This window comes from Engystomops pustulosus, chromosome 7, assembly GCF_040894005.1.
Source record: "Engystomops pustulosus chromosome 7, aEngPut4.maternal, whole genome shotgun sequence".
Taxonomy (NCBI): domain Eukaryota; kingdom Metazoa; phylum Chordata; class Amphibia; order Anura; family Leptodactylidae; genus Engystomops; species Engystomops pustulosus.
This window is the reverse complement of record NC_092417.1, coordinates 3387831-3413612: the sequence shown is the minus strand read 5'-3', so window position 1 is coordinate 3413612 and position 25782 is coordinate 3387831. Positions and strand designations below refer to the sequence as shown.

At 44.5% G+C, this 25782-nt stretch overlaps 2 protein-coding genes across 2 annotated transcripts in view; one reads left to right on the top strand and one right to left on the bottom strand.

Annotated features, from left to right (window-relative positions):
- Positions 1-9065, bottom strand: part of LOC140069132 (uncharacterized) — a 137009-nt gene extending 127944 nt beyond the window's left edge. The window contains exon 1 of the mRNA XM_072114496.1: positions 8948-9065. The gene's annotated coding sequence lies outside the window, so the exon portion shown is untranslated. The remainder of the gene's footprint in view (positions 1-8947) is intronic.
- A 14254-nt stretch (positions 9066-23319) lies between these two features.
- LOC140068872 (putative nuclease HARBI1) lies at positions 23320-25617 on the top strand. Its single transcript, XM_072114239.1, has 2 exons — positions 23320-24022; positions 25247-25617. Exons 1-2 carry the CDS (start codon positions 23320-23322, stop codon positions 25615-25617), a joined length of 1074 nt encoding a protein of 357 aa, XP_071970340.1.
- Positions 25618-25782: the final 165 nt, after the last annotated feature.

Genomic DNA, 25782 nt, shown 5'->3' with positions numbered 1-25782 from the left:
GGAAGGGGTACTTGCTGTCCTTGGATCAGGTTCCAGAACCCCTCTGGCTAATTATTATATTTTAAAAGTTGATTTTATCAGGAACGAGGCCATGGATAACAAATGTAAGAAGATTCCCACAGTCACGGTGCCTGGATCTATGAGTAAGTGTCCATGGTTTATCAAGATGAAATTTTTGATGGTAGATTTCCTTTAAGATCAATGTTTCTAACCTCTGGAAAGAGAGGGCTCCTCCGTGGGTATACTCCTGCAGGGGATGGGCTCCTCCGTGGGTATACTCCTGCAGGGGATGGGCTCCTCCGTGGGTATACTCCTGCAGGGGATGGGCTACTCCGTGGGTATACTCCTGCAGGGGATGGGCTCCTCCGTGGGTATACTCCTGCAGGGGATGGGCTCCTCCGTGGGTATACTCCTGCAGGGGATGGGCTCCTCCGTGGGTATACTCCTGCAGGGGATGGGCTCCTCCGTGGGTATACTCCTGCAGGGGATGGGCTCCTCCGTGGGTATACTCCTGCAGGGGATGGGCTCCTCCGTGGGTATACTCCTGCAGGGGATGGGCTCCTCCGTGGGTATAGTCCTGTAGGGGATGGTTTTGGCCTTTCTTCCAGGAATGGGAGACAAGAGGATTCAGAGGCCTGGGTGGCCGGGACCGGTGGTTGCTCGGTTGGCCGACTTGTCAGCTGGGAGTCCATCTGGGCATACAGCTTTCAGGGCTCAAAAATGTGACTCTATCCCAAGTAAATATGTGTGTATAGGTTAGTGTTGTGGTGTAGGTGTTAGGTTGGTGGGGGGAAGGGAATGGAGGGGACTTGGACATGATGCATTGAACTGATCCCAGACTCTGGTGTCGTCTGGTCTGGACATATATACACTAGCTGTAGCTCCCTGCATTGGGAGATAATGAATAACTTCTCTTAGCTATAACAAAATAGAACGGGTTAACAAATAATATTTTATATGTATCTATAGTCTCATCTCTGTCACTAACCATCCCTTTTTTTATAAACTATTTTGACCGTCTCTATCAGTGACTGTCTGTCTCTGACACTCTCATTCCAGGGACTGTCTCTGACATTCTCGTTCAGGTGACTATGTGTGATAGAAGATACAGGATACGGCAGATAGAGATTATACAGGGGGGATAGACGATACAGGATACGGCAGATAGAGATAATACTAGGGGCGATAGAAGATACAGGATACGGCAGATAGAGATTATACGGGGGGGGATAGAAGATACAGGATACGGCAGATAGAGATTATACAGGGGGGGATAGAAGATACAGGATACGACAGATAGAGATGATACAGGGGGGGATAGAAGATACAGGATACAGGAGATAGAGATGATACAGGAGGGGATAGAAGATACAGGATACAGCAGATAGAGATTATACAGGGGGGGGATAGAAGATACAGGATACGGCAGATAGAGATGATACAGGGGGGGATAGAAGATACAGGATACAGGAGATAGAGATGATACAGGAGGGGATAGAAGATACAGGATACAGCAGATAGAGATGATACAGGGGGGGGATAGAAGATACAGGATACGGCAGATAGAGATGATACAGGGGGGGATAGAAGATACAGGATACGGCAGATAGAGATGATACAGGGGGGGATAGAAGATACAGGATACGGCAGATAGAGATGATACAGGGGGGGGATAGAAGATACAGGATACGGCAGATAGAGATGATACAGGGGGGATAGAAGATACAGGATACGGCAGATAGAGATGATACAGGGGGGGATAGAAGATACAGGATACGGCAGATAGAGATGATACGGGGGGGGGGATAGAAGATACAGGATACGGCAGATAGAGATGATACAGGGGGGATAGAAGATACAGGATACGGCAGATAGAGATGATACAGGGGGGGATAGAAGATACAGGATACGGCAGATAGAGATGATACAGGGGGGGATAGAAGATACAGGATACGGCAGATAGAGATGATACAGGGGGGGATAGAAGATACAGGATACGGCAGATAGAGATGATACAGGGGGGGATAGAAGATACAGGATACGGCAGATAGAGATGATACAGGGGGGGATAGAAGATACAGGATACGGCAGATAGAGATGATACGGGGGGGGGGATAGAAGATACAGGATACGGCAGAGAGATGATACAGGGGGGGATAGAAGATACAGGATACGGCAGATAGAGATGATATAGGGGGGGATAGAAGATACAGGATACGGCAGATAGAGATGATACAGGGGGGGGATAGACGATACAGGATACAGCAGATAGAGATGATACAGGGGGGGATAGAAGATACAGGATACAGCAGATAGAGATGATACAGGGGGGGGATAGAAGATACAGGATACGGCAGATAGAGATGATACAGGGGGGGGATAGAAGATACAGGATACAGCAGATAGAGATGATACAGGGGGGGATAGAAGATACAGGATACGGCAGATAGAGATTATACAGGGGGGATAGAAGATACAGGATACGGCAGATAGAGATGATACTGGGGGGGATAGAAGATACAGGATACTGCAGATAGAGATGATACAGGGGGGGATAGAAGATACAGGATACGGCAGATAGAGATGATACAGGGGGGGGGATAGAAGATACAGGATACGGCAGATAGAGATGATACGGGGGGGGGATAGAAGATACAGGATACGGCAGATAGAGATGATACAGGGGGGATAGAAGATACAGGATACGGCAGATAGAGATGATACAGGGGGGATAGAAGATACAGGATACGGCAGATAGAGATGATACAGGGGGGGATAGAAGATACAGGATACTGCAGATAGAGATGATACAGGGGGGGATAGAAGATACAGGATACGGCAGATAGAGATGATACAGGGGGGATAGAAGATACAGGATACGGCAGATAGAGATGATACAGGGGGGGATAGAAGATACAGGATACAGCAGATAGAGATGATACAGGGGGGGATAGAAGATACAGGATACGGCAGATAGAGATGATACAGGGGGGGATAGAAGATACAGGATACGGCAGATAGAGATGATACAGGGGGGATAGAAGATACAGGATACGGCAGATAGAGATGATACAGGGGGGGATAGAAGATGCAGGATACAGCAGATAGAGATTATACAGGGGGGGATAGAAGATACAGGATACGGCAGATAGAGATGATACAGGGGGGGATAGAAAATACAGGATACGGCAGATAGAGATGATACAGGGGGGATAGAAGATACAGGATACGGCAGATAGAGATGATACAGGGGGGATAGAAGATACAGGATACGGCAGATAGAGATGATACAGGGGGGGATAGAAGATACAGGATACTGCAGATAGAGATGATACAGGGGGGGATAGAAGATACAGGATACGGCAGATAGAGATGATACAGGGGGGGATAGAAGATGCAGGATACAGCAGATAGAGATGATACAGGGGGGGATAGAAGATACAGGATACGGCAGATAGAGATGATACAGGGGGGGATAGAAGATGCAGGATACAGCAGATAGAGATGATACAGGGGGGGATAGAAGATACAGGATACTGCAGATAGAGATGATACAGGGGGGGATAGAAGATACAGGATACGGCAGATAGAGATGATACAGGGGGGGATAGAAGATACAGGATACGGCAGATAGAGATAATACAGGGGGGGATAGAAGATACAGGATACGGCAGATAGAGATTATACTGGGGGGGGGATAGAAGATACAGGATACGGCAGATAGAGATGATATAGGGGGGATAGAAGATACAGGATACGGCAGATAGAGATAATACAGGGGGGGATAGAAGATACAGGATACAGCAGATAGAGATTATACTGGGGGGGGATAGAAGATACAGGATACGGCAGATAGAGATGATATAGGGGGGATAGAAGATACAGGATACAGCAGATAGAGATGATACAGGGGGGGATAGAAGATACAGGATACGGCAGATAGAGATGATACAGGGGGGGATAGAAGATACAGGATACGGCAGATAGAGATGATACGGGGGGGGGGATAGAAGATACAGGATACGGCAGATAGAGATGATACAGGGGGGGATAGAAGATACAGGATACGGCAGATAGAGATGATACAGGGGGGGATAGAAGATACAGGATACGGCAGATAGAGATGATACGGGGGGGGTAGAAGATACAGGATACAGCAGATAGAGATGATACAGGGGGGGATAGAAGATACAGGATACGGCAGATAGAGATGATACAGGGGGGGATAGAAGATACAGGATACGGCAGATAGAGATGATACAGGGGGGGATAGAAGATACAGGATACGGCAGATAGAGATGATACAGGGGGGGATAGAAGATACAGGATACAGCAGATAGAGATGATACAGGGGGGGGATAGAAGATACAGGATACGGCAGATAGAGATGATACAGGGGGTTATAGAAGATACAGGATACAGCAGATAGAGATGATACAGGGGGGGGATAGAAGATACAGGATACGGCAGATAGAGATGATACAGGGGGGTATAGAAGATACAGGATACAGCAGATAGAGATGATACAGGGGGGGGTAGAAGATACAGGATACAGCAGATAGAGATGATACAGGGGGGGGATAGAAGATACAGGATACGGCAGATAGAGATGATACAGGGGGGGATAGAAGATACAGGATACGGCAGATAGAGATGATACAGGGGGGGATAGAAGATACAGGATACAGCAGATAGAGATGATACAGGGGGGGATAGAAGATACAGGATACGGCAGATAGAGATGATATAGGGGGGATAGAAGATACAGGATACGGCAGATAGAGATGATACAGGGGGGGGTAGAAGATACAGGATACGGCAGATAGAGATGATACAGGGGGGATAGAAGATACAGGATACGGCAGATAGAGATGATACAGGGGGGATAGAAGATACAGGATACGGCAGATAGAGATGATACAGGGGGGGGGGATAGAAGATACAGGATACGGCAGATAGAGATGATACAGGGGGGGATAGAAGATACAGGATACGGCAGATAGAGATGATACAGGGGGGGATAGAAGATACAGGATACGGCAGATAGAGATGATACAGGGGGGGATAGAAGATACAGGATACAGCAGATAGAGATGATACAGGGGGGGGATAGAAGATACAGGATACGGCAGATAGAGATGATACAGGGGGGGATAGAAGATACAGGATACAGCAGATAGAGATGATACAGGGGGGGATAGAAGATACAGGATACGGCAGATAGAGATGATACAGGGGGGGATAGAAGATACAGGATACAGCAGATAGAGATGATACAGGGGGGGGATAGAAGATACAGGATACGGCAGATAGAGATGATACAGGGGGGGATAGAAGATACAGGATACAGCAGATAGAGATGATACAGGGGGGGATAGAAGATACAGGATACAGCAGATAGAGATGATACAGGGGGGGATAGAAGATACAGGATACAGCAGATAGAGATGATACAGGGGGGGATAGAAGATACAGGATACAGCAGATAGAGATGATACAGGGGGGGGATAGAAGATACAGGATACGGCAGATAGAGATGATACAGGGGGGGATAGAAGATACAGGATACGGCAGATAGAGATTATACAGGAGGGGGGGATAGAAGATACAGGATACAGCAGATAGAGATGATACTGGGGGGGATAGAAGATACAGGATACAGCAGATAGAGATGATACAGGGAGGGATAGAAGATACAGGATACAGCAGATAGAGATGATACAGGGGGGGATAGAAGATACAGGATACGGCAGATAGAGATGATACAGGGGGGGATAGAAGATACAGGATACGGCAGATAGAGATGATACAGGGGGGGGGATAGAAGATACAGGATACAGCAGATAGAGATGATACAGGGGGGGATAGAAGATACAGGATACGGCAGATAGAGATGATACAGGGGGGGATAGAAGATACAGGATACGGCAGATAGAGATGATACAGGGGGGGGGATAGAAGATACAGGATACGGCAGATAGAGATGATACAGGGGGGGGTAGAAGATACAGGATACAGCAGATAGAGATGATACAGGGGGGGGATAGAAGATACAGGATACAGCAGATAGAGATGATACAGGGGGGGATAGAAGATACAGGATACAGCAGATAGAGATGATACAGGGGGGGGATAGAAGATACAGGATACAGCAGATAGAGATGATACAGGGGGGGATAGAAGATACAGGATACGGCAGATAGAGATGATACAGGGGGGGATAGAAGATACAGGATACGGCAGATAGAGATGATACAGGGGGGGGATAGAAGATACAGGATACGGCAGATAGAGATGATACAGGGGGGGGGATAGAAGATACAGGATACAGCAGATAGAGATGATACAGGAGGGGATAGAAGATACAGGATACGGCAGATAGAGATGATACAGGGGGGGGGATAGAAGATACAGGATACGGCAGATAGAGATGATACAGGGGGGGATAGAAGATACAGGATACAGCAGATAGAGATGATACAGGAGGGGATAGAAGATACAGGATACGGCAGATAGAGATGATACAGGGGGGATAGAAGATACAGGATACAGCAGATAGAGATGATACAGGGGGGGATAGAAGATACAGGATACGGCAGATAGAGATGATACAGGAGGGGATAGAAGATACAGGATACGGCAGATAGAGATGATACAGGGGGGGATAGAAGATACAGGATACGGCAGATAGAGATGATACAGGGGGGGATAGAAGATACAGGATACGGCAGATAGAGATGATACTGGGGGGGATAGAAGATACAGGATACGGCAGATAGAGATGATACAGGGGGGGGGTAGAAGATACAGGATACGGCAGATAGAGATGATACTGGGAGGGATAGAAGATACAGGATACAGCAGATAGAGATGATACAGGGTGGGATAGAAGATACAGGATACGGCAGATAGAGATGATACAGGGGGGGGATAGAAGATACAGGATACGGCAGATAGAGATGATACAGAGGAGCATAGAAGATACAGGATACGGCAGATAGAGATGATACAGGGGGGATAGAAGATACAGGATACGGCAGATAGAGATGATACAGGGGGGATAGAAGATGCAGGGTACGGCAGATAGAGATGATACAGGGGGGGATAGAAGATACAGGATACGGCAGATAGAGATGATACAGGGGGGGGATAGAAGATACAGGATACGGCAGATAGAGATGATACAGGGGGGGATAGAAGATACAGGATACGGCAGATAGAGATGATACAGGGGGGGATAGAAGATACAGGATACGGCAGATAGAGATGATACAGGGGGGGATAGAAGATACAGGATACGGCAGATAGAGATGACACTGGGGGGGATAGAAGATACAGGATACGGCAGATAGAGATGATACAGGGGGGATAGAAGATACAGGATACGGCAGATAGAGATGATACAGGGGGGGATAGAAGATACAGGATACGGCAGATAGAGATGATACAGGGGGGGATAGAAGATACAGGATACAGCAGATAGAGATGATACAGGGGGGATAGAAGATACAGGATACAGCAGATAGAGATGATACAGGGGGGGATAGAAGATACAGGATACAGCAGATAGAGATGATACAGGGGGGGATAGAAGATACAGGATACAGCAGATAGAGATGATACAGGGGGGATAGAAGATACAGGATACAGCAGATAGAGATGATACAGGGGGGATAGAAGATACAGGATACGGCAGATAGAGATGATACAGGGGGGGATAGAAGATACAGGATACGGCAGATAGAGATGATACAGGGGGGGATAGAAGATACAGGATACGGCAGATAGAGATGATACAGGGGGGGGGTAGAAGATACAGGATACGGCAGATAGAGATGATACAGGGGGGATAGAAGATACAGGATACAGCAGATAGAGATGATACAGGGGGGGATAGAAGATACAGGATACGGCAGATAGAGATGATACAGGGGGGGGGATAGAAGATACAGGATACGGCAGATAGAGATGATACAGGGGGGGATAGAAGATACAGGATATGGCAGATAGAGATGATACAGGGGGGGGGGATAGAAACCCAAGAACTTGGGTCGAAACCCATTAGCAATCGGGAGAAACCCTTGCAACGTGCGCTTGTGCTGTTGATGCATCAGAAACAATGGTGTAATAATCCACCCGCATTATGTAAGTAGTAACATGAGTTCTGCATCGTCATTCATTATTACCCACCATAACGGCCGATGTCGCTGCAGGTGGTTTATGCCTTCTTATTCCCTTTCCAACATGTCACAAAGCTGCATAAATTTCAGGTAAGTACATGAAACGCGATGGTGGCATTCAAGTGATGGTAACACATGGGTGCCCCCATCTGGGATCTGGGTGGCGCCCCCTCTGATGTGTTGCTATGACAGCTTGAACCCTAACACAGGGTCCACACATGCAGTCAATGTACAGTACACTGCAATCCTGCTGCAGTATATTGTATAAGTGATCAGACTCCCTAGGGTTAAATACCCCAGGAGTCTAGAAATACAGTAAAAAAATATATAAAACTAAAAGTTCAAATTATCCTTTTCGCTAGAACCTAGAGGACGCTGAGGGTCTCGGTTAAGGTCGGATAAGAGATAATATGGGGGTCGTGAGGCAGAGGACGCAGAGGGTCTCATTTAAGGTCGGATAAGAGATAAGATGGAGGTAAGATGGGGGTCGGGGTGCAGAGGATGCAGAGGGTCTCAGTTAAGGTCGGATATAGAGATAAGATGGAGGTAAGATGGGGGGTCTGGGGGTCAGAGGATGCAGAGGGTCTCGGCACTGCTCAGTGATTACGGGGGATTTTCATGATCAGTTATCATCTAGATTTTACTATGGAAAAGAATAACCAGTTGTCTCCCCGTCTGCTGCTGCAGTTTGGTGCAGATCCCTCAGCGTCTATAGGTGATGTGACTGCAGCACCCCCCACCCCAGGACCGGGACATGAGCGACTTACCTGTGCAGGTGTCTGCAGGTCTACGTGGAGCAGGTGAGGCAGAGGCAGCAGAGTGCTGAGCAGGGAGGGTGTCCTCATGTTATAAACACCGGAGGACCCAGGTGACACCCTGCACCTCCCCGTACTGTAGGGACCTAACTATCAGCCGGGCCATGGGGTCACGCCCTGCCTGAATAACTCAATATCAGATCTGTAAGTCACTGCCCTCTGATCACAATGAAGAACCTCCATCCCCTGCTGCACTCTAATCCCCGCAGCAGTGAATCATGACACAGAGTCATCAGCTTCTACCTGTGATCCCTACAAGAAGACCCTCTGACCCTCTCCTCCATGGAGCCCACCTGCTGCAGGATGGAGGACACTACTCCAACATGGAGGACCACCATGTCCTGACAGCTGAGACTCTCGGGTCACCAGAGAACCTGTTGTGGATCCGTTGTTGTCAATTATCAGTTGTTACTGTAACGCAGGGTCTGGGAACGGAGTAATGACACAGCTTGTGGGTCCTGATGCTAAACCCAGAGCCCAGCTTTCCCTACCTGTTTGCCTCACATACCCTAAACAGTAAGAGGACAACTAGGTGACATTCCCTTCATGCGCTGAAGTGCAAAACGCAGAGAAGAAGACAGGACAGGACGAGCTAATGTCACAACAAATCTATAGTCAGCGCTGAACTATGAGCAGATGATTTATGTGATACCAGAGTCCTGGCCCCAGGAATGATTGGAGCAAAGCTCTGTCTGCCACAGCGGGTTAACTGTTGATGAGCCGGAGCAGAGCTGCATAAGGAGATTAGTGTGTGGTGCAATTCAATACAAAATCAGCAAACCCAAGCCCGTGTTCACACTGACAATGTACAAGAGAGACGTAAGGACACAATCGGCGCCTCCTCAGATGCATTGCACGGACAGAGCGGTTACACTGTGATCCATTAGACCCCAATTTTGGTGGAATCCAGAAAACTACTGATGTGTGTGATGCTTCTAGTCGATTTACAAACTTTGCATTTCTGCAAACAAGGACGTCCTCCGACCTTTGTCAATGAGGATTCTGCTAGAATGTAACTTTTATTAATCATTTATTTAAACCATAAGGAATATTTTCCCAGTGTGTAGAAACAAACAAAAGAAAAACTAAAAGTTGGAATGGTGGGAAAAGAAGGTGATTTTTCCTTCGGAGCAAAGAGAGGAACGTGAGGAGTTTGAGATGAGTTAACGTTTTAAGTGTGGAATAGGGAGTTAGGAACCCACAGGTAGGTATTGAAGGGTTCGCTATGTTGCACACAGGTAGGTATAGAAAGGTTCGCTGTGCTGCGGGCGCTCTTTTTAGTATGGTTAGAGGCTACACAGTGATAGATTAGATAGCAAGTCCTGGCCACATCTGTATCAGGGGGAATATGGACTATTAGGAGTGTAATCCACGCTCTCAGACTACCCTCTCACTCCGGGGGGTATTTCCATATAATTTCCCAGGCTGCAGTCACTTGCTATGTGTGCGCAGTGTTTTATAGTGCTATCTTAGCCAGACGTGATAACATGCCATACCCTAAAGGTGGATCTATGCTAAACACTAGCTTTCTGTTTGGAGACACACATTCTTCAGGGGGTAAGCCTCAGATCAGCCCCGTTACCCCCTGAAGACGCCATCTCATGGCGAAACATGTCGGGGGGGCTGTCTGAATGTGTGTTGATTTTAGATTTTAGAGTGGTGTTCATGGATTAGATAGTTATTATTAGCAATGCCAGAAAATCGAGGCATTGAATAGTAGCAATAACTGGAAAAACACCCAAGGGAGCGAACGCAATGTGTGTCTACAAACAGAAAGCTAGTGTTTAGCATAGATCCACCTTTAGGGTATGGCATGTTATCACGTCTGGCTAAGATAGCACTATAAAACACTGCGCACACATAGCAAGTGACTGCAGCCTGGGAAATTATATGGAAATACCCCCCGGAGTGAGAGGGTAGTCTGAGAGTGTGGATTACACTCCTAATAGTCCATATTCCCCCTGATACAGATGTGGCCAGGACTTGCTATCTAATCTATCACTGTGTAGCCTCTAACCATACTAAAAAGAGCGCACGCAGCACAGCGAACCTTTCTATACCTACCTGTGTGCAACAAAGCGAACCCCTCAATACCTACCTGTGTTCAACATAGCGAACCCCTCAATACCTACCTGTGTGCAACATAGCGAACCTTTCTATACCTACCTGTGTGCAACATAGCGAACCCTTCAATACCTACCTGTGTGCAACATAGCGAACCCTTCAATACCTACCTGTGGGTTCCTAACTCCCTATTCCACACTTAAAACGTTAACTCATCTCAAACTCCTCACGTTCCTCTCTTTGCTCCGAAGGAAAAATCACCTTCTTTTCCCACCATTCCAACTTTTAGTTTTTCTTTTGTTTGTTTCTACGCACTGGGAAAATATTCCTTATGGTTGAAATAAGTGATTAATAAAAGTTACATTTTAGCAGAATCCTCATTGACATAGGTCGGGGGACGTCCTTGTTGTAGAAATGCAAAGTTTGTAAATTGTTAGTAACACTATAGGTCCAGACCTCGCACGTGGCCCTAAGTATATCTAATCCCTGTGTGTGTGATGCTTCTAGTCGGACGCCATCAATACTTTTCCTAAGGAGAGGTCATCGATAGTCACAGAATTCTCCAAAGAAACGCAGCAGAAAACAATGAGGCATAAAAGGTCTGACCTCTGGTATCCAAGAGGATAAGAGGATTCCAGGACTTTTAGAGGTCCCTAAACTTGTAACTGGTTCCCTTCTGTCTACAAAACGTTTCCATAATCCGGTCCCTGTTCTCCCCTCTGCCCCGATGTCCCATGTGTTACCCCAGATGTGGTCCTGGTGCTTGTACTACGCTGCTGCCTGTGGGGTGTATGGAGGATGGTATATCGCCCTACGTTCTCCTCCGTGTCGTGGTTGATGTATAATTGTGGGTGGATGTGAGGATCTGGCAGTGGAGGATGATCTATCGTGTATGTGAGGCTGTAAGAGTATTACATGACATGTCCAGACAGAATGTTATCCATTGTCCTGGATCTCTGCACGGCTCCGGAGTTCTGCACTGCGATGTCTGCTGGTGCTGAGAGGTGACCACCTGCAGGGTCCTTGGTCGAGGACAATATAGGATTAGTTAGAGACAGTATCACACAGGACAGGATGAGATACACAGCTCTTGGAATTGAACTTGTAAGTACAGGAGAACGACGATATCTTGGTTGAGGAGCTGCAGAATAAGTGTAAATGACAGAGATTTCCAAATGCCCTCAGAATCCTCTCCAAAATGTAGAGTTCAAACTGAATTGCAAGTTATAGGAATCCCTGTAGTAATCTCGGGACACCTCACTCCTGTCACACACCCCACAAGCTTCCGCAAAGTCTTGAGAGACCATGATGGCCACCAGGAAGATTTAACCAACAGATATTTGGTTCCGGCAATCCCATGGTGTCCCGCCAGAACAATGAACTTCATGTAGGAGGCGGAGACAAGGGGGACAAACATGTTATCCCTGGGAGTGTTACTAGGTGCTGGGTCTTCAGAGTTATCAAAAGTGGCTCGATCATAATCAATCTCGACCAACACCACATCATGGACAGGATTTTTCCGGAGCATTCTGTGGGGTATTACTGGTAAAAAAAAACTACATTTTTCCTCCCAGAACTAAGGGAAGCATAATGCCCAGAATGTCACTCAGCGCTATTCAAATATGATAGATGTTATGGTCAGTAGTCACACGACTCTGGGGGTCATTTACTAAGGGCCCGATTCGCGTTTTCCCGACGTGTTTCCCGAATATTTCCGATTTGCGCCGAAGTTCCCTGAATAGCCCCAGGATTCTGGCGCACGGGTCTAAATTGTGTCGCACGGGCGCCGAGTTCCGTGCGCCAAAACAAGGGGGCGTGGTTTTCGAAATACCCGAATGATTCGGACAAGCCCCCGAATTTAAAAAACCGAATTGTGTCGCAAGACGTGCACTCATATACACCGGGCTGAAGGAGGTGAATGTCAGGGCAATTTTCTTTTGCTTAGGATCCTACTTGGAGAATGTGGCTTTTGAAAAAAAAGAAGCCCCAGTTAAAGGGATAGGTCTGCAGCTATGTTCCCTCCTCAAGCCCCACTTAAAGGGATAGGTCTGCAGCTATGTTCCCTCCTCAAGCCCCACTTAAAGGGATAGGTGTGCAGCTATGTTCCCTCCTCAAGCCCCACTTAAAGGGATAGGTGTGCAGCTATGTTCCCTCCTCAAGCCCCACTTAAAGGGATAGGTGTGCAGGTATGCTCTCTCCTCAAGCCCCACTTAAAGGGATAGGTTTGCAGGTATGCTCTCTCCTCAAGCCCCACTTAAAGGGATAGGTGTGCAGGTATGCTCTCTCCTCAAGCCCCACTTAAAGGGATAGGTGTGCAGGTATGCTCTCTCCTCAAGCCCCACTTAAAGGGATAGGTGTGCAGGTATGCTCTCTCCTCAAGCCCCACTTAAAGGGATAGGTCTGCAGGTATGCTCTCTCCTCAAGCCCCACTTAAAGGGATAGGTGTGCAGGTATGCTCTCTCCTCAAGCCCCACTTAAAGGGATAGGTGTGCAGGTATGCTCTCTCCTCAAGCCCCACTTAAAGAGATAGGTGTGCAGGTATGCTCTCTCCTCAAGCCCCACTTAAAGGGATAGGTGTGCAGGTATGCTCTCTCCTCAAGCCCCACTTAAAGGGATAGGTCTGCAGGTATGCTCTCTCCTCAAGCCCCACTTAAAGGGATAGGTCTGCAGGTATGCTCTCTCCTCAAGCCCCACTTAAAGAGATAGGTGTGCAGGTATGCTCTCTCCTCAAGCCCCACTTAAAGGGATAGGTGTGCAGGTATGCTCTCTCCTCAAGCCCCACTTAAAGGGATAGGAAAAAGAACTATTTCCAGCTGGACATCAGACGTCAGTTTTAGGATAAAAAGTAGCAAAATTTTATTTGAAATCCATTAAAAAGGGTACAATGATACATGACACAGCATAAGGAATAAAAAATAGCATCAAAGCTTACGCGTTTCGGTGATTAAACCTTATTCATAGCTTCTGCACAACTTTCTGCAGTCTGGCTATTTAACCCTGCCCTTTCAATCCCATGGATCTCTGGGTAAGGTTTTTTTAACCCTTTCCATGATTTTTTGTATAAAGCGTAAAGCGTAAAGTGTAAACATAAAGTGTAAACATAAAGTGTAAACATACATAGAAGAAACTTTACATGTTTAAAAACAAGGAAAAACAGGTGGTAATTATCACCTTAGTACCTGCAAGAAAAAGTGTAACTTTACATTGTTTTTCTATCAAAGAAGCAAAAAAGAGAGGTGGTATTACGTGGGGAGCATTATAGGATATTAGAAACAATATTTTATATTTATTATATATTTTATAAGTTAGCAATTTTTAGCAAAAATGAATCAAATCTTGTTTCTTATTTAATCCAAAAGGGACCCTAGTTTTTAGAGAGAAAATCCAGTACGTTTCTCGATTTAAAAGGATCCTCCTAAGATCTCCCCCTCGCTTAGGTTTCATTACTTTTTCAATACCCCTGCATCTGAGGACACTGCAGTCTCCGGCATGATGTTCCCTAACATGTCTGGATACTGCGGAAATGTTAACCGCACTGTCTGAACTGACATCAGAGAAATGTCGACGAATGCGGGTTTTAAGATTGTTCGTAGTACAGCCTATGTAATCTAATCCACATGAAATGCATTGTATCTGATAAATTACAAATGATGTATTACAGTTTATGAATTGTTTTATTTCTTGTTGTGCATCGTTAGAGTACGAGGAGAAAAATTTGCTTTGGATCACATACCTGCAGCACTTACAACGGTCTGCTCCACATTTGAAGAAGCCTTTAGTGCTGAGCCATGTGGTATGGCCTGGACTTGATTGATATAGGCTTGGTGACAGTAAGTTACTGAGATTCGGAGCCTTTTTAGCTACACATTTTATATTGTTGTGCATAATTTTGGACAGTACGTGATCAGTATGCAGGATGGGTAGATTTTTATATATAATTTTTTCAATTTCTTTGTACTGAACACTGTAGGTTGTAGTAAACACTATTGGTTGTTGTTTTTTGTGTTTGGATTTTTTGTTTTTATTCATGTTAATCAAATCTGAACGGGGGATATTATGGACTATATGAGAAGCCCTTTTTAACATCCACTCCGGATATTTTCTCTTCTTTAATTTGTCCCAAACCTTTTTCTCCTCTGTTTTATACAGGGAGGATGTGGAACAATTCCTTTTAGTGCGGATAAGTTCTCCTGTAGGGATATTCTTTATAACATGATTGGGGTGGCATGAGCTAGCTAGTAGGGTGGTATTAGATGCCGTTGGTTTGACATATGGGGAAATTTGAACTACAGTATTGGTACCAGTTAAGCTGATATCCAAGAAATTGATAGTTTTAGCCTGTAAATTAAATGTGAATTTTAAATTCATGTAGTTAGAATTCAGATATTTGACAAAATTTTCTGCATCCAATACAGTTCCCTCCCATATCAGGAGCTGGTCGTCAATATAACGGCCGTACCACCTGATATGGGAGAGAAAAGGATTTGCCCCAGAAAACAGATAAAGTTCTTCCCATCTGGCCATGTACAGATTTGCTAATGATGGAGAACATCTGCCCCCCATCGATGCACCGCATCTCTGTAAAAAATAGCTGTCATCAAATGAAAAATAATTTCTTTTCAAGAGAAAGTTAACTGCTTCTACTATAAACTCTTTTACTGCAAGTGAATACATGCTATATTTATCCAACCAGTAAGTCAGGCATTGTAATGCAATTTCATGGTCTAAAGATGGGTATAATGCTACCACGTCACACGACAGCCACATGGAGCTCCGTCTCCATGGTATACCATCAAGTAAAGAAATAGTATGTTTAGTATCTTTCAATAGGCCAGGAAGGGAAGCAACCAGTGGCTGAAGGTGGTGGTCAACCCATTCCCCCAATCTTTCACTCAGAGATCCGATACCCGCCACAATGGGGCGGAGGGGAGGGGGGAAGACCTCCTTATGTATCTTCGGCAATGAGTGAAAGACTGGGGTAACGGGAAATTTGACATACAGGTAATCTGATATTTTCTGGGATATTGCACCCATATTTAATCCCTCATCCAACAGTTTCCTTAACAACATTTGAAATTCAATAGTAGGATTTGATTGTAATTTTAGATACGTTTTTTCATCACTCAACATCTCTAAATTTAATTTTTTATACAGTCCGGCATTAAGGAGAACTATCGCACCCCCCTTGTCTGCAGAGCGGACTAGAAGATCAGAGTTCATTTTAATTCCTTTTATGGCTTTCCGTTCCTGGTTTGAAATATTATATTTCTGGTGCTGAGTGGTAACTTCTTTTAGTTCAATCAAATCTCGTTCCACCTGTTCTTGGAAAATGTCCATTGTGGTGGATCTTGAGTTAATGGGGTAGAACAAAGAGTTGGAAGTTCGGAAAGATTGGTTCAAGTCCACTATATCATATTCTTCAGACTGAAGTTGGCGCAATGTCGAGAGGTGATATTGGTCTTCAAAAGTGTTCATATCTTTGTTTAGGCTTAGCATCCCGGTATTACCACAGTCCTTAGAATAGGTCTTATCACCCTCTGGACATTCAAAAAAATGTTTTCGCAGAGTTAAATTTCTAATAAATTTATTTACATCTAGGATAGTATGAAATATATTGAAATTATTGCTGGGTGAAAAACCTAAACCTTTAGACAGTAAGGCACTTTGTTGAGGACTTAAAATGTAGCTCGATAAATTGTAAATGAGATCTTGCTTCACTTCTGGTTCCTGAGAATGTATTTTTTGGAGGCGGGATTATGGCTTTCCGTTCCTGGTTTGAAAGGGATAGGTGTGCAGGTATGCTCTCTTCTCAAGCCCCACTTAAAGGGATAGGTCTGCAGGTATGCTCTCTCCTCCTGGCCCATTTAAAGGGGTATGGTGTGATGTATGTGTATTCCACCCTGCTCCTATCTCATGATGAGTGATACAAGTGATTGACAAAAGTGAATAAGGATGCAAAACAATGCTTTTGATTAACATAGGCATCCCTTGCCTCCGATGAGCACATAAGAATTAATAATCAGTCCTTATCAGAATGTTCCCTGTCCCCAATGGGGCTCCCAATCTAAAAAACCTGCAAGTATGTGTTTGAGCGTGGGATGAAACCGGAGGACCTGGAGGAAACCAACACAAACATGGAGAGAAATGCAAACTCTGTGCAGACGTTGACCTGGATGTCACTCGAATCGAGGTCCACAAGGCTGCAAGGCTGTAATGCTAACTAATGAGCCACCATGCCACCCAGCATACATTGCTCTTGTGGAGGCTACATAGTGGAAAGATGTATATTTATTTGTAAAGCTTTACGGAATTTACTGAAGCAATATAAATAAAAATTATTTGTTAACTTTTGCAAAAGTTTAGTCCTTGATTTAAAGTTTTAGCATCAGATGGAGGCAAAAGGCCAGCCGCCGTCTGCAACTATTTGCCAATGTATACACAAAGGTAACACGTCAGGGGCTTTAGTGACATATACGCTGAGCCTAGACCAAGAATATGGTGTGAACCCAGCAAAATACACCAAGCTGCCCACATCATGTAAGTTATCTTTAGCCAAAGTGTCTGTGTGACCCTGCACTCCCCCCCCCCCAGTGTTTATGTCACCATACCCCCCCCCACCAGTGTTTATGTCACCATACCCCCCCCACCAGTGTTTATCTCACCATACCCCCCCCACCAGTGTTTATGTCACCCCCCCCCCAGTGTTTATGTCACCATAAACCCCCAACAGTGTTTATGTCAACAAACACCCCCCCCCCACCAGTGTTTATGTCACCATACCCCCCCACCAGTGTTTATGTCACCATACCCCCCCCCCACCAGTGTTTATGTCACCATCCCCCCCCCACCAGTGTTTATGTCACCACCCCCCCCCCCAGTGTTTATGTCACCATAAACCCCCAACAGTGTTTATGTCAACAAACACCCCCCCCCCCCCCCCACCAGTGTGTTGCTGCCCCTGTTTTTTTATGGAAGTTAACGTAATAAACAGTCATTTTTATGCAAAAATTAATAATTTATTCAAGCACTGTTTTAAAATCACATTACATTTGTTTATATTCAGACATCAAAGAAAAATACTGATACCTTAATAAATACATCTCATGCTATTGATTTACAGCAATTTTACAAACACCGTTGCCTGTTTTGGGGGATAATCATGGTAAAAAGACAACTTTACAAACACCGTTGCCTGTTTTGGGGGATAATCATGGTAAAATTTTTTTTTTTTTTTTTTTGGTTCAAACATTTTTTTTTTTTTTTTTTTTTTTCCAAACTTTTTGAAATTTTTTTTGAAATTTTTTCATTTTTTTCATTTTTTTTTTTAAATTTTTAAATGTTTTTTTAACAAAATCTTTTAAACAAAAAAAGACACAAAATTAAGAACGAGGAGGGTGGAACAACCTTTCGAAATGGGCCATCAGAATGTCCATGTTTCGGTTGAGCAGCTCCATTTCATGGAGGAGCTGCTCACCGATGGACATCTGAAGACCCTCGGCCACTGCTGTGGTGGCTACCTCTGGTGGCTGGACCTCTTCATGTGGGTCTTCCACCGGTTCCAGCACCAGGGTAACCATCTCCTCCTCCGGAGCCACAGCAAGATCCTGTAAAAAAAAAAATATATATATAAATTAATTATAATTACAAATGAATTAGTATATATTACATTTTCAACATCTTAGATTCCTAAAAGTATGCCAGTCTTTACCTCTTGGCCAGGTGGCACAGGGCTTGGTGGAGGGGGAGAGTCGTCCCCAACATCCACCACAACAGCAGCAGCAACAGAAGCAGAAGAAGAGGCCCCTTCTACGGCCGGTGCCCTCTCCCGTCCGGCTAGAAAGAAAAAGAGAAATCATCAAAAAATGCACAGACATGTCATTACTTAGAGAACCAAGTTGTATCTTCTAACCTTTTGCAGAGCGGTTCCGGCTTCGGACACGCTCCAAAAAGCGCTCCTCACGGACCTTTATGTCCGAGAACCGCTTCTGCAACTGTCGGACGGAATGGTACCGGCCGTATTTCTCGAGCAGATGGGCTTGGACCTGCTCCATGATTTTGGTCTTTGCTTTATAGCTGCCAGTCTCACGGAGCAGGTCGTAGCCCCGCTCGTCGCAGATGGTTATCAAAGCGACGAGCTCTGCTCGATCAAAAGGGGCGCTCTTCTTCTGCTTTCTCTTGCCGCTGCTGGTGCCTGCCTGGCTTTCATCTGTAAAATACAAGAACGCAAGATATTTGATATTTTTACCAATATGAAATTCAAAACTTATTTATGATAGATTTGTTTCAAAGATTTGCATTGGGTTTACCCTGATCTTGTTGTGCTCGGAATTTGTGTTGCCTATCACATGTCTGGCGTCTTCGGCCTTCTTCTCATGGTGTGTTTTCATAGTCTTTGCATTGTGTATTAACCCCTTAAGGACGCAGCCATTTTACAGCTTAAGGCTACATTCACACGACTGTATGGGGGACGTATATACGGCCGATATACGTCCCCCATAGACGGCAATGGGCGCATGGCGCACTACGGGAGCGGTACGGTTCAGCACACGTGCGGCACCGTACCGCTTCGTACCCAAGAAAAAGATAGGACCTGTCCTATCTTTCTCCGTAGTACGGCGCCGTGCGCCATTACTTCCTATGTAGAGGGGCGGGGGGGAGCTACGCTCACCTCCTCCTCCTCCTCTCCCCGTACACGGCCGTTGCCCGCTACGGTACGGGCGGCCAACAGCAGTGTGAATCTAGCCTAAGGCTCAGCCCAATTTATGGGATTGTGATATGGTTTGATTTATATAGTTATACCTTTTGAACACTTTTACTAATCTAAACGATTCCACACATCTTGTACTTCATTTTATTGGTAAATGTTGGCTGTTATTTTTTGCTTTCATTCCCCAAAAAAATGTCACAAACTTGAGTTTTGGGATAAATGTGACCTTGACAAAATTTTGAATCATTGCATTTTCATGCAGATGATTTTCAACCTAAATAAGTTGCAGAATAACATTTCCAATCGTCTTATTTACATTGGCATAAATAAAAAAAATGTCTTGATAATTATTTTTGATGTTGCGCAGCTTACAAATATATATATTTTATGATAATTTGGCAATTTGGAGGATAAATAGTGTTTTCACTGAATTGTAATATTTTTAGCATCTAAACCACATATATAACAAACCCATTTTCAAATCTGCACCCCTCATGATATCAGAAGCAGCATTTACGAAGATTGTGAACTCCTTGAGATCTTCCTAGTAATTGAATCCAAATGGGTGTGAAATTTAGAATGGTCAATTTTTGTTGCTTATATGTTCATTTAGGCCTAAAATTTACACATTTCAAAAAGATAAAAAGCAAAAAGCCACCATAAAATGTGTTCAACAATTTCTCCTGAGTGCAGCGACCCCCCACATGTGGACATTACTTGTGTTATGGGGGCACAGCGAGGTGCAGAAGGGAAGGAGGGCCCTGCAGCTGCCTGGATTTGAGTTTTCTCGTTGCCCCCTTTTGAAGGCTATAAAATTTTTGCTTTGACGTTATTTGGGCCATGTGACGGCATTTTTTTGGCAAGATGAGATGCTTTTTCCAGTGTCACCATTTTGGGGTTGGTATCACCTATTGTAGCAAATTTTGAACTTGTTTTGAGGTCATAAGTAGAAAAGAATCAATTCTGTACTGGATTAGTTAAATAAAAAAAATTGGTGTTCACCGTATAGCCTAATAATCCTGTTATCTTTATTCTATGGGTCGATACGATTACGGGGATACCAGACATGAATATTTTTTCTTAATTTTTAATTAATTTGGAAAAAAAAATGCTAATGTGTTGTAAAATCTCTCATTTTTGCATCGCCGTCTTCCAAGTGGCATAACATTGTTACGTTTTTGGCTACAGAGCTGGTTGTTGGCTTGTTTTTTGCGGGACATGTTGTACTTTGCAACAGTATCATTGTGGAGTACATATGTTTTGTTGTTCACTTTTTATTGCATTTTTAGTGGGATATAATAGGTAAAATCAGAATTTTTGGCGGGTTTGTAATTTTTTGATTTACGGCGTTCATCATATGGGTCCAATATTTATTTTGTTTTATTCTATGGATTGTGACGGACTGTTTTGACTTTTTTGAGCGTAATTTGTATCTTTATATTTTTTTGGGCTTATGGCCATTTTTATTGATTTGTTAAATTATTTTTGCACGAAAAACATTTTCTTTACCTTTTTTTTTTTCTTGACCCACCACGGGACATCAACAAGCAATCATCTGATTGCTTCTTCATGATAATACTCTGCAATACTCATGTATTGCAGGGTATTAGCAGTGTCAGCCTATGCAGATGCATAGGCTGACACTTTGCCTTTAAGATGACGTCACAGACGCCATCTTAAAGGCCCTGCCTTCAGGCTTCTCTGGGGCCCCTATCGGACCCCAGTGGTGCCATAGCAGCGATTGGCGCCCCCAAAAACATCGCTGGGGCACCGATCGTGGGGTAAAGAACCCCGGAAGGCATGTGAAATGGTGCGGTCGCGTCATTTAACGGAATAAACACCCACGATCGGAGCCCACTCCGACCGCGGGTGTTAGCCGTGGATGTCAGCGGTAGATTAACGCTGACATCCCGCAACCCCCGATGGCGGTTTGGCTCCTGTGCAGAGCAGAACCGGCATCATCTCAGTGCAGTACAGCTACCGTGCAGAGCGCTAAGGGCTTCAACTAAATGCATGTGTATTGTCCAAAAACGGAATCACACGGTGACAGCGCTAGTCCTGCGTTTAAAAGTGCATGGTTTTGGGCCTCACTAAAAAAAAACATTAGTGTGTCCAGTGTAACGCATGTGATTGCTTAACCAGGAGATGCCTTTCAATGCATTTGCAAATGTGTCCAGCCCAGGGTGCGCCCCCATTGCGCTAGCACTGCACTTCAAAGCGTAGCTAGTGACGCATGCGCCCATGACCATATACTTTGATGTAAATGTTTATATTTTGGTGATGACACATAAAAACCTTTTTTGCTGTAAAAATCATTTTGACATTTTCTTTTATGTAATAATGTGATTTTGAATTTAAAACTCCATAATTGAAAACTCTGTGTGAACATTGCATTTCTAGGTTTCTTTTGGAGTTATCTAAAATGTATTGAGCGCTTTACCTGAGGATGTGGCCATCTTGCTTTTCGAAAGGTTGTTCCCTCCTCGTTCACGACAATATAGATCTATGTGAAGGGATTAGAAGTTATGATGTTAAACTCATGTAATTCTGACGATGCGATCCCCCTGCAACATGTGCTGTGCCATTAGCTTGTGTTTCTTCACTGTCCTTTACATTGCCCTGTATATCCACCCTTCTTATCTCTCTTTTGGGGCTTTTTCCCCTTTTTTTGCCTTGTTTTGGGTGTATTTTGTGTTGTTTTTGGGTACTTACAATTCTCAGTATTGTTCCCTGGCTGCTGTGCACGGTATCTGCTGTAGTTGCAGGTGTGGCTTCTATTTATGACGCTGCTGCTGGCGTCAGATTTTCAATATTTCGCGCCAAAATCCGCCGTGCATGCGCCACAAAACCAAGGAGTGAATCTGGAAAATGGCCGAAGCGCGCGACACAATCTAACCAGCCGTGCGCCACAATTTAAATAGCGTGCGTCACAAACGGGGGCGCGCATATCAAAGCGCGCAAACACAGAATAGAAGTGCGACACTATTCAAACCGCGACACAAAAGTGTCGCATGAGTAAACTGATTGCTATTATGCTTGTGGCAACAAGGTAAAGGTGTGTGCGACACAATTTAGGGAAAAAATATAAAATGGTTTCCAAAAAACAAACAAAATGGAGAGAGTTAGGAGTCGAGGGTTCTGAAGGAGATTGGAAAAGTTGACTGTTGATTGTGCACAATAAATCCATTGAAATTTAGCAAAAAGGTAAGTAAATGTTCACATATAAATTTCAAAAAAGGATTGATTTTTGAAAAAATAACAATCCAATTTGTAAAACAGGAGTGGAGATTGGTGGTAATAAGAAGACAAACACTCGTCAAAAAAGCATTTGCAAAGGTAAGTCACACTTTTAAATTCAAATATTAAAAAAATGTATACAAATTGTTAGAGAGGCCCCGGAAAAACTAAAAATGTGTTTATTATTTACCACAAATTGGGATTAAACAAATTTTTAGTGTAAGTTTAAATTACTCACAAAGTAACATACCTTATCTGACCAATCTGCCAATATGAGCATAAAAAAATAATATTCCATATTCTTAATTCTAGGACAATGGATATGCTTCCGATCCTCTACGTGGCCATTCAAAATGACAGGATCATGGCTAGACAGCGCAGACGGAGGCAGAGGAGGCGTCCGCGAGTGTTCCGTCCTCGTGTGTCCTTTGCAGATTTTACGGACGCGGAGGTGTATCAGCAGTTTCGGCTGGATAGAGCTTCAATCCTAAGCCTCTATGAGAAGCTTGAAGTAGCTATCGGGGCAAAAACCGGACGGTCACATGCAGTGCCTGGACTCACCAAGATGGTCTCGGCCATCTATTATATGGCTAACGCGTCCTTCCAGCACTGCATTGCTGAGCGTTTTGGTTTTTCGCAACCAACCTTCAGCCGTTTTTTCCACGAGGTAGTGGATGAGCTGTTTAAGCTCTGTACACAGTACATCGCCTTCCCCAAAACTGCTGATGCCATCCGGAGGACGCAAGCGGAGTTTGTGCAAGTAGCGGGGATGCCCAACGTGATCGGGCTAATCGACTGCACACATGTGGCGTTGGTGCCTCCTGCGGCCGATGAATATCGGTACCGCAATCGAAAAATGTTTAGATCTATTAATGTGCAGGTCACCGTGGACCACAATAACCTCATAACGAATGTGGTCGCAAAGTACCCTGGCTCGACACACGATTCCTTTATCTTTGAGCACTGTGGCCTCAATCGCCGGCTCCAGAGTGAATTGTACAGGGACGCCTTTCTGCTTGGTAAGTGAATGTGAATGCTCTTTCAATTACTAAACACTTAAAATGTGGTCATGCTCCATAAGGTCTGTCTTTAATTATGCTTTTCTGAAACTGAGAAGAGTATTGTTTACATTTTTGCCTTTTTTTTTCAAAAGTTTACACGATGTAAACTAAAATGTTAACACAAACAAATGAATTTAAAAAAAAAAGGCAAAATAATTTAAACAAAACACATTCTCAGCATATGAAATTAATTTGACGAAACCGGCGTTAAGAGAGAGAGAAAAAAAAAGTGTGGGGTTAAGCCTAATTTCCAAATACATACTGAGGGGTATCAGTTACAAACACCTACTTTGTCCATGGACATGTGACTGAACTGGTAAACCTCACAATCTAAAGGGGTTTTCCCACAAAATAAAGTTTAGCCCTATCCACGGGATAGGACCTAACTCCCTGATCAGTGCTGAGACCCCCACATATTGCATAACCAATGGAGCCCTCGCCGCTCAGTCAGACTAATGGAGCAGATGGCTGAACATGACTGTTTTGCTCAAGTAATCTCTATGGAGGCGAGTGATCTTGCCGAGCACAGCGCTCACCAATCTCTGTCAGCTCCATAGAGATTAATGGAGCGGAATGGGCATGCACGGCCATCTGCTCCATTAGTCATTTTTGCTGTCTGTGGGGGTCTCAGCACTGATCATGAAGTTAGGCACTATCTCATGGATACGGCTTAACTTTCGTTTGTTGGCAAACCCCTTTAACTACCATCATGTTTTGTTAAAAATATTGTGGAAAAAGAAGACATCCCCAAATGCAAATAACTTGCATTATTGTCACTGATAAACCAAGCAGATTCCAAGGAAAAAACTGATATTGTGAGGATAATCCAAAAATGTCAGTCTAAGCTCGGACTAAGGCTCCATTCACACTACTGTATGGGGGACATATGTACAGCTGCAAACTTACGCCCATACATATGTCCCCATAGATGGCAATGGCCGCACAGAGCAATATGGTGCAGCACACATGCAACACCGTACATGGGGGGGGGGGGGGGGGAGCTAACACATGTCCTATGTTTCCCTGTGTTACGTGCAGCCCCCATGCATTGCTATGGAGAGCGGTCACCCCTCCTCCTCTCCATTACACGGAGCACACGGCCGCCCGGCAGGCAGATGTTTGTGTGAATGCTGCCTCATTTTTAAAATTAAGCTAATTAGCTTTACTTTGTCCTGTTTTTAGGTGATAATGGCTACAAATTATTGCCATGGTTGATGACACCATATTTGCGGCCAACCACCCCTAAGGAGAGGAGCTTCAACCACGCACATCGAAGAACCAGAAGTGCCATTGAGAGGACCTTTGGAATTCTCAAGAGTCGGTTCCGCTGCCTGGATTTTTCCGGGGGGGCTATGCTCTACAAACCCCCCATTGTGTGCAAGGTCATTATAGCCTGTTGCATGTTACATAACATTGCAACAGCCAACAGGCTAGAAATTGACCTTGCAACAGATTTAACTGAGCATATAGAGCATCAGGGGGATGTGTCTGCTGAACCCACAAATAGAGCGGGACAACTAAGGCGCAGGCAAATCACTGAGATTTACTTTTAAAGTGATCTGCCAGTTACTATTTTTTTTTGGATACCTTAATGTCTGTATATTTCGAATTGCATTAAAGTAAATGCAATGTCAAAATGGATCCATGCTTTTCATTCTTTAGTAAAATAATTTCAGCTCAGAGGAAGACAAAGTAGATCAAAAATTTATTTGTCATTT

Bases quoted from the DNA above. Each gene is read 5' to 3' on its own strand.
- LOC140068872 (XM_072114239.1), top strand. From the start codon at position 23,320: ATGGATATGCTTCCGATCCTCTACGTGGCCATTCAAAATGACAGGATC. The intron at 24,023-25,246 runs GTAAGTGAATGT...TCCTGTTTTTAG, and splicing joins CAGGGACGCCTTTCTGCTTG to GTGATAATGGCTACAAATTA.